Consider the following 9833-nt stretch of genomic DNA (forward strand, 5'->3'; position numbering starts at 1 on the left):
CTGGGAAGGCGGTATCCTCAACAGTAAAAGGGAAGTTGGGAAGAAAGGAAGTTTTGGACACGTTTGAGATTTCCAATAGGCAATTGGAAAGAAAAGCCTAGACATCAGGGGAGAAGTTAGAGGTAGATAAACGGTTTGAGAATCATTTGCATAGAGATAATAATTGAATCCACCATACTTCCTTTATCTGGTTCTTAGATTTCTTTGTCTAAAAGTATATTGTCTAAATATACAGTGCTAAATATCCATCACTCCTTTATCTATTTTGTCCTTTTAGACAAAACATAACTTTTCAAAGTAAGACCAAATGAGATAATATTTGTAAGGTGTGTAGCACGGTGCCTGGCACAATACTAGGTTTTTAATAAATGTTTATAGTCTTTTCCCTTTCTCCCCAATGTCTAAAATACTGTGTTTGGATTCCTTTGCAGCTCTATCAACAGGGAAGCCCCATGATTATCTTCCCAAAATCCTTCCAACAGTTAGCATTTGTATCTTTTGTCACATTTCCAAATTTTCCGAGTATGAGGTGAAACGGCAAATATTATTATTAATGATTTGGAACATGTTTTCCTGAGATCATTTATAGTTAACAATTCTTGTTTAGAAAAATATTTGTTTCCATCCTTTGACTCCTTGTTTATTGGGGAACGGCCCTTATGTTATACATTTCTTCTCAATTCCCTATATATTTTGGCAAAATATACTATTAGCAGTGGCATTTTCTTTAATGCAAATATTTTCCCACTATTCCATTCTTTTCCAATTTTATCTTTACTGATTTTGTTCGTACAAAAATACTGAAACCAACTTTAAATGGGCCTCTTTAGTTTCATCTCTTTTTCCCATGTACTTTCCAACGATGACTGCTACGTGGCTATCTGTGCCCCATTACACTATACCATGATCATGACCCAAAATGTCTGTGCCCATCTAGTAGCAGTGTGCTGGTTTGGGGCCTGTACTGATGCCCTGATTCACACTGTCTCCCTGACCCAATTGTCACTCTGTGGCCACAATGAAATCCCTCATTTCTTCTGTGATCTCAGTGTGGTGATAAGGTTGGCCTGCTCAGATACTTTCCTTAATGACATGATGGTCTACACAGTAGGAGGACTGACAGCCATCATGTTCTTCATTGGCATCCTCATCTCCTACATACGCATTTTCACTGCCGTCCTGAAGATCCCATCGGCTCATGGGAAACAGAAAGCTTTCAACACGTGTGGCTCCCACCTTACTGTAGTCTGTCTCTTCTATGTAACAATCATTGGAGTATATTTCAACCCTACATCCACCCATACAGCCCAAAAGGACACAGCTTCAGCTGTGATGTACACTGTGGTCACATCCATGCTGAATCCTTTCATCTATAGCCTAAGAAACAAAGATGTGAAGGAGCCCTGAGAATGCTCATCACCAGGAAGTCAGGCCTCTGTCTATGACTGTAGACATCCTCCTGGGCCTGAGTGCCTGTGTCTCCAAGAATAATCCAATGATTTAATAAATTTTCAATAAAATGTCTCAAGTATGATGAATGAAGTCAATTGCTCACCTCTCTACACTAGTGGTAATGTACTGTGATAAGATCATAGGAGCTTTGCTTCTCCTTCTGGTTCTACCTACTTCTTAGCTGAGCAATTATAATCTCTTGTGCTTCCATTTCCTCACCTGGGAAATGAAGGGGCAACTACACAGGGAGTGCTTTATAGAGCTAGACAAAATGAAATTCTGCAACTTGCAGGCTTACTTGCCTGGAGCACTAAATAGTCTCCGTTGTGAGAGGTGGCCTCAGGCCTTCCTAATTTCAAGACCTATCCCTCTATTTTACTATGCCACACTGCTGCTTTAAGAAAAGCTGACAATAAAGAATTTAGACAAACCTAGGAAAGCTTTTAGAAGCGAAGTAAGTAGGGGCAGGAGAAATGTGTGTGTGTGTGTGTGTGTGTGTGTGTGTGTGTACATAATGTGCATGTATATCGATATACATATATATATGTATATCGATATACATGTATATATATATATATATGCAATAACTAATAATGTAAATGAGGAGAAAAAAACCTGAATTCTGTGTAATATGTAAGAAAGATTTGGGGAAACATACTACCCTGTCTTCCTTGCACACATGAGAGACTATGGGTATGGAATATTGTATGTACCATCTTAAATCATCACTGTGTTGGTTGCTTTCATTAAACTTTTTTTTTTATTTTCCAGGCAACAGGAAACAAGCATTTATTAAGCACTTACTATGAAGGAATGATCTAGTAGATATGAAGAACTTGAAGATAAGTGAAAGAGTGGGGATGGTAGAGGGGGAAATATGCTAATGGAAATGGGATGGAATGGGATTTCTTATGCATATAGAGGGTTTGGCTTTATCTAGGCAAAGGGTCACCTCATGCGAGGGAGACAGCAGTGAAGGGGGAAATGGTGGCAGAAGGCACCTGGGTGATATGAATAATGAAGAGGGGAGAAAAGAGAGCTCCTTATGAATGGCATCAATTTTTCCAGTAAAATATGAAGCAAAGTTCTCATTTGATAAGGTGTCAGGAAGAGGAGCCATGGGAAATTTGAGAAGGGATGAAAAGGTTTAGGAGTGGATAATGAGTTAATTAGGATGAATAAAGAATTTGCCTAGTAGCAAGGAGGACCCAATTGAAGTTATGTAACATAAATTTTCATGCTTAGGGCACTCTTGCTGACTACATGATCTCTATCTTTGTTCACCAATCTGATAAGATGGGTAAGGGACTCAGGAGAAGAGGATAGTGTACAGTTTAACTGTCTTGCTAAGGGGTCAAAAAGGGGAACTAGGGCAGGGGTGACAGCCCAAGAAAGAATTGAAGAATCAAGAGATTGGAGGTCACAGTGTAGACGAAGAACAGGGTTTGGTATCAGAAGGCAGAGGTAGAAGAGGAATACTAACAGACTGTGATCAGATAAGGAAATCAGAGAAGAGCAATTCCAGTGTTCATGTAGGAAGATAAAGCATAAAAGGGAGCCAAGAAAGCAATGGGGGTAGGAGGTTATATACGGGGGGGAGGGGGGGGGCATGGTGGCAAAGTTCTTAGAGTTAGAAAAATAATAAAATAAATTTTAAAATAGAGTCAGAAATAACTGGAAGGGGAATGAAGCCTAGTCAGCCTTGATCTGTTCCAAAAATGAAGATACCAGGAGGCACTTACTAATGGGAAGAAGATGGCAGGAGCAGAGTTATCTGCCAGGGTAAGAAGGCCATAGGTGCTGAGGGAAGTTCCAGGGTGAGAGGGCAGTTGAGGCATTGTGAGTCCTGAGGACCAGAAACGGAGCCAGGAGCAGAATGAAATATTTGGGATTTTTTTCCCTTTGTTTCAAGGGAAAGCTCAATGAGTAGAAGAGGTAGAGATACAACCAGAAATTAACGTGACATAAAACAAGAGATCAACAAAAAATTAAAATGTATTACATAAAATGTGGTGGGAAAATGAGATTATTTTCAAGGTCCCTTTCATCTCTGACATTTTATTATTCTATGACCTAGGTTCAAGTGTTTCCTTGGTTACTCTTTAGCTGTATGATTATGAGTAATTTCAATTTTCAAGGTCTCCACTTGGAAAAATTACAGAATATCCCAATTTAATGGATTTCAGGGATCATAGAATCTTACCTCTACTGGCCCATGAGTCCCCTCTATAGCACCAATTAATAAGGCTGTCTTCAATACCTTCCTAAAGGTACTTTATGTACCATGTACTAGATAAACAAATATTGAGATGTGAATGTAATGGAGTATTACTGTATTGTAAAAAAACAATGAATACAAAGATTCCTGGAAAGACTTACATGAACTAATACACAATAAAACGAGTTAAGAAAACAATATTTAAATTGCTACAACAACATAAATGGAAAGAACAACAAATTCAAAATAATCAAAATGGATGCTGAGAAATTTTTTTAAAAAGACCAACCCCAAGAAGAAACAGAACTTATTTTCCCCACTTCTTTACTGAGGTGGTGGGTCCATGTGTGTAGAACATGGCATAGAATATCAGATAATTTTGATGTATTGATTGGTTTGCTGGGGGGGGGTTTCTATTTTTTTTTTGGCTGTCTGGGTGGTGTGAAGTCAAGTTAAGTCAACAAGCACTTATTAAGCACATATGTGCTAGGCACTATGCTTAGTGCTAGGGATACAAAAAAAGGTCAAAAAAAATGCCTGTTCTCAAGGAGCTCACAGTCTAATGGGAGAGGCAACATGAAAACAACTAAGGACAAACTACATATATGTATATGTATGTATATGTGTATGTATGTATGTATATGTATGTGTGTGTATATACATATGTATGTGTGTGTATATATATATATATGATAAATTGCAAATAATAGGTAGAAGGAAAGCACTAGCATTAAGGGAGGCCAGGACAGGCTTCTTGCAGAAAGTGAGATTTTTAGCCAGCACTCTAAAGAAACCAGGAAGTGGAGTAAAGTAGGTAGAGTGTCTTCTGTAAGGAAAAGCAAGGAGAATGGTATCATTGGATTAAAGAGTACATAAGAGGTAGGGACAAGTAAGGTGTAACAAGACCAGTAAGGGGGCAGCTAGGTGGTACAGTGGATAGAGCTCCAGCCTTGGAGTCAGGAGGACCTGAGTTCAAATCTGGCCTTAGACACTTGACACTTACTAGCTGTGTGACCCTGGCAAGTCACTTAACCCTAATTGCCTCACCAAAAAAAAAAAAAAAGGATTGGTAAGGTAGTGGGGCAGGTTATGGAAGACTTTAGATTTGATCCTGAAGGCAACAGGGAGCCCAGAATTATAAGGGTGTGACATGGTCAGACTTGTACTTCAGGAAGATCAATTTGACAAATGAGTGGAGGATAAACTGGAGTGGAGAAAGACTTGAAGTAGGGATAATAGCCAGCAGACTATTGTAATAGTTTTGAATATGCTAGGAAATTGAGTTTGTATAAAAACAAAACGTAAGAGTAAAATTATATTTTTTTTAAGTATCCATCAAGGGGAAATAGCACTTCTAGACTCATAAAGTGTTAATGAATAAAACTATTTGGCACCAGTGAGAGTGAAAAGGTAAATCAGTGGAACAAGTTAAATAAGGAAGGACCTACATTTCCCACTTATAGTCAATTCTTTATACCAAGAAATCTACTGTGAACTATGAAAATATGGCATCACCCAGCTCATGGACCTTCGAAATGGAAATGGGGAGGGATAGAAGAGTAAAGCCTGAGATTTCTGGTCTTTTATCTCCCACATTCTGTTACTCTTTTCAAGAGCCGTTAAATTATTTTATTTTTACTTTACTCTGTTTCTGTTTTAGTTTTACTTTTCCTCCTTTAGTGCTATCTATATCAGAACCTTTTGAATACCAGAGATCAGCGTTCACCAGAAACATTTCTAAAGTCATTCAAGTGACGAAAAATTCTCTAATAATAGTTAAGGACCTTACCACCAAGGAGCAGAATGTGGTAGGGGCCATATATTAATCCCTCTCCTCATTCAAATCAGGCTATTTGTCTCTGAAGGTATTGAAATCATCCTCAAGAACTGACTGGCTCAAAGGACTAAATGCTCAGGTTGTTGATATCACTTCCTGATTAAAATAGAAATGAGGATCTCCAGTCCCATTTTGACTCTTGGCAGACTGCAAGTGATAACTCGGCAAAGAGCTTCTCTCAGCTATATCAACTTGGGGCATCTTAGATGCATAGTATTATTAAATGTCCTCTTACTGCTATGCTAAGTAAATTTCCTTTTGTTAATTTTTGGATGTCTTATGTGTGCCTCATATTGTTCTAATATCAAATCCAAAATGCCAGGGGACTGGCCTAAGTCTGGCCCCTCCCAAAACATCTGAAATCATATTACCACAATGTTTGGAATGGATAAACACATTGAATTTTTAAAGGCACATCATTAAAACTTTTTCAAAAAAAACAATTCAGGTACTTTCACCAGAAACGTTAAAGGGAAAATTTTTAACCAAAAAAGGGACAGAGACAAACACAAAATGAATGTAATGGGTTTTTGAAAACTGACTGACAATGTTGGGATTTGGAGTTCAAAGTAAAAAGTACCAGATAGTCAACTGCATCCTCCACAGCAATATCCACAGGATCAGTCAAACCAAAAAAATAGGGTCATTTCAATCACATAAAATTGAAAAGCTTTGTAAAAATTAGATTTTTATAGTTAGGGCAGGGCAGGAAAGCATCCATTAGGTGAAAAAACTGCATCAAATGCATCTGACAAAGGTCTGATAGCAAAATCACACAGGGAATTAACACAAACATATAAGAACAAGAGCCATGGAGCCAAGGATGAATAATCAGTCAAAAGATATGAATAAATATTCCTAGGAAGAAGTATTCTAAACTATTAACACACATAAGAAAGCTCACTCCAGCAGAACCAGGAGAATATTGTACACAGTAACAGCCACATCATGCAGTGACTGACTTTGACAGACTTAGCTCTTCTCAGCAATGCAAAGATCTATGACATCTCCAAAAGTCTCATGGTGGAAAACGCTATCCACATCCAGAGAAAGAACTATGGAGTCTGAATGCAGATTGAAGCATATTATTTGCTTTCTCTTTTTTTGTTGTTGTTTTGTTTTGTTTCTTCTTCCTCATGTTTCCTCACATTCAAATTCTTCTTTACAACATGACTAATGTGAAAATATGCTTAATAAGAATGTATATGTCGAGCCTATATCAGATTGCATGCTGCATTGAGGAGGGGGGAGAGGAGGGAGGGGGGAAAATGTAAAATGTAAAAGCTTATGCAAATGAATATTGAAAACTAAAAATAAATAAAATTAATTAAAAAAAGAAAGCTTACTCCAAATCACAAACAGTAAGTAAAATGAAAATCTGTACAACTCTGAAATTTCATCTAACTTATGGTAAATTGAAAATGATGACAAATATATGAATAGTCAGTGTTGGAAGGGCTGTGGAAAATCATGCACACAAATACCCTATTGGTGGAACTATGACTTCATTCAATGATTCTATAAAATACTTTGAAAGTATGCCTTAGAAATCAATAAAATACCTGAATTGTTTGATACAAGAGATTATATTGCTGTACACATAACCCAAGGGCATCAAAGACAGAAAGGTCCTACACATGCCAAAATATTCAGAGCAATATATGTTATGGTAGCAAGAACAAAGGAGGTGCCCATCAACTCAGGAACAGATCAATCAATTCTAGTACATTAATGTAATGGAATATTCCTGCCCTTTACAAAGTGACGAATATGAAGAAAATTCAGAGAAGCACAGGAAAAATTATAGGAACTGAGAGGGAAGTAAACAGAACAGAAGAAAAATAAATATAATGACTAAATCATGTAAATGGAAAGAACAAAAGAAGGGGAAGGGAGGAATACTGTGCAAATATAATGAACAATCTTGGAACTAGAAAGAGTTGAGAAAATATACCTTCCTCTCTTCTGTGTAGAGTTGAGGGACTACAGGTGTTCAATACCAGATATACTGTCAGAAACAGATGATGTATTGGTTGGTTTTGCTCAATGGCTTTTTCCCTTTCTTTTTCATTTCTTTTTTGCAAGAGATTATTTGCAGGGAAAGAAGAGAAGAGATATATTCCGTAATTAAAATTGTGTAAAAATTATCAACAACATTTTAAAATAAATACAAAGAGATATAGTCTAGATCATCTTAAAGGTCTTTTTCAGTCCTGGCATTGTATAATTCTATGGTCTAAGATAAAGTGCTCTTTTCATCACTTTCTAGCTATGGGCAAGTTATTTAACTTCTCTGGGGCTATATTTCACAGAATCACAAAATCTCCCCATTGGAAGTACTTTGGAAATCATATAATATGATGTGTAGTGGAGCAGAAATCTCTGAAACAGCACCAAGCAATCATTCCTTCACTCTATAAGCATTTATTAATCATTTATTACTTAATATATGTCAGGTCTTGATAAGTGCTATAGATACTGAGATAAAAAATGAAATTGTATCCCTGCCCTCAAGGAGCTTACATTCTATCAGGTGGGACAAAACACGCAAAAATCATTATACACAAAATAAACGCAAGGTGAGGGGAACACGAGCAACTGGGGCATCAGGAAAGACTTCTTGCAAAGAGTGGCACATAAGCTGAACTATAAAGGAAATTTAAGGAAGCAGAGAAGAAAGAGGTGTATTCCAGGATTGAGGAAAAACCTGTGCAAAGACTCAGAAATGGGAGATGGTATGATGTGTGAGGTAATATGTGAGGAATAGCAACCCAGGTTGACTTTACTAAAGAGTGCATAAAGGGGACTAAGACTAGAATAGTAGGTTGGAGTCAGGTTTGGAAGTGATTGAAAAACTAAATCGAAAAACTAAAACAAATTGAATCCTGGAGTCTTTAGAATCTTCAGTTTATCAGCTATATGGGATGTATAATATCTTGGAAATGGAAGAAATTTGAGTCAGAGAGACCAATATTATGGTAGTTGTTGTAGTAGTCCAAGTATGTTGTAGAATAAGCTTTCTTCAATACTATTCAACAACATATGACTAGCAAAGAGACTGAGGTGGTGGGAGGAATCCAGGACTGAGCAAGGCACCTATACATGGTCCACAATTTCCTGATCTATATGTAGCACAGATGATTGGGGGATCCATGATTTGTTGAATAGGGGATCCGCAATGAAGGTGGACATAAGTTCTGGTTCCTTCCTGAAGGACATGAACTTTGCTGAGATGACACAGGCAATTCCTGATTGGCACCCAGTGACTGGGGCTCTATCTAAGTCCTGTGGGAACAGCTCTGCCCCTTCTCTTTTCCAAGACTATTTCTGCTTTAAACTTCTGATAAGATGAGCAGTAATTTCTTACTGTTCCTCCTGCCCAGTAGCAAAAGGAGCTCACAGCACAAGCCTGATAGAGACACTGCCACCCACTTACTTCTCTTGGGGAGCATGTTCAGTAACAATCCAGTCAAGCATTTGAAAATGTCACCTGAGACTACTTGTAGGAATGTGTAATAAAGGTATTCTCCCACTCACACACAGTATAAGAAGGTACAAATATCTTCTGACTGCTACCTGGTGTCCATGATGACTCAAGCATTTGTACTATAAAGTGATTTTTTTAAAGGCTACTGAGTTGGAACTCAATGTATATGCTAAAAGTGTGATTCCCTACCCCTCAGGACTGCTTTTCTAACTGGCTTTGAATTACAGAGATGAATCTCTAATTTGTTTGGATAGATGGAGAGGGTTACACTTCCCTCTACCTGGCCACAAGGCAAGAGCATATATCTTCCCAAAGAGTTCCATGACTGAGATGGGGCTATTTTCTGTTTTGTAAACCCTTAGAACTAGCTGTGAAAACAACAGGATGATAAAGCTTTGAGATTGAGACAGTGCTTCCCCACCCCCAAATGAGCAGAGTCCAAGTCTAACACAAAGTTCAAAGTCAAGAAATAGTCTGGTAAAATGAAGAAACAAACAAAAAAAAGAACCTGATTACAAAAAGCTGCTGTGGTGACAAGGAAACTCAAGACACAAATTCAGAGGAAGACAACAATATGAAAATATTATAAGCAAAGTCTCAGAGAAAAATGTAGATTGGACACAGGCCCAACAAGAATTCCTAGAAGGAAAAAAGAGCAAAAATTATTTTAAAAGTCAAATTAAAATGGTAGAAGAAAATTTGAGGAAAGAAATAAAAGCAATTAAGAAAAATTATGAAAATTATGAAAAAAGAATTAACAGCTTGACAAAAAAAAAGCATGAAAAAAATACTGAAGAAAATAACTCCTTAAAAAACAGAGTGCGCCAAATGGTGAAAGA

General features: G+C 37.4%; 1 protein-coding gene across 1 annotated transcript; it reads left to right on the forward strand.

The window, feature by feature from the left end:
• Positions 1-816: 816 nt before the first annotated feature.
• On the forward strand, positions 817-1514 carry LOC110196170 (olfactory receptor 1G1-like). Its single transcript, XM_020969296.1, has one exon. The coding sequence runs from the start codon at positions 817-819 to the stop codon at positions 1405-1407; it is 591 nt and encodes a 196-aa protein (XP_020824955.1). The 3' UTR covers positions 1408-1514.
• The last annotated feature ends 8319 nt before the right edge of the window (positions 1515-9833 follow it).

The sequence above is a fragment of the Phascolarctos cinereus genome, unplaced genomic scaffold, assembly GCF_003287225.1.
Source record: "Phascolarctos cinereus isolate Bilbo 61053 unplaced genomic scaffold, phaCin_HiC Scaffold_4;HRSCAF=312, whole genome shotgun sequence".
NCBI lineage: Eukaryota > Metazoa > Chordata > Mammalia > Diprotodontia > Phascolarctidae > Phascolarctos > Phascolarctos cinereus.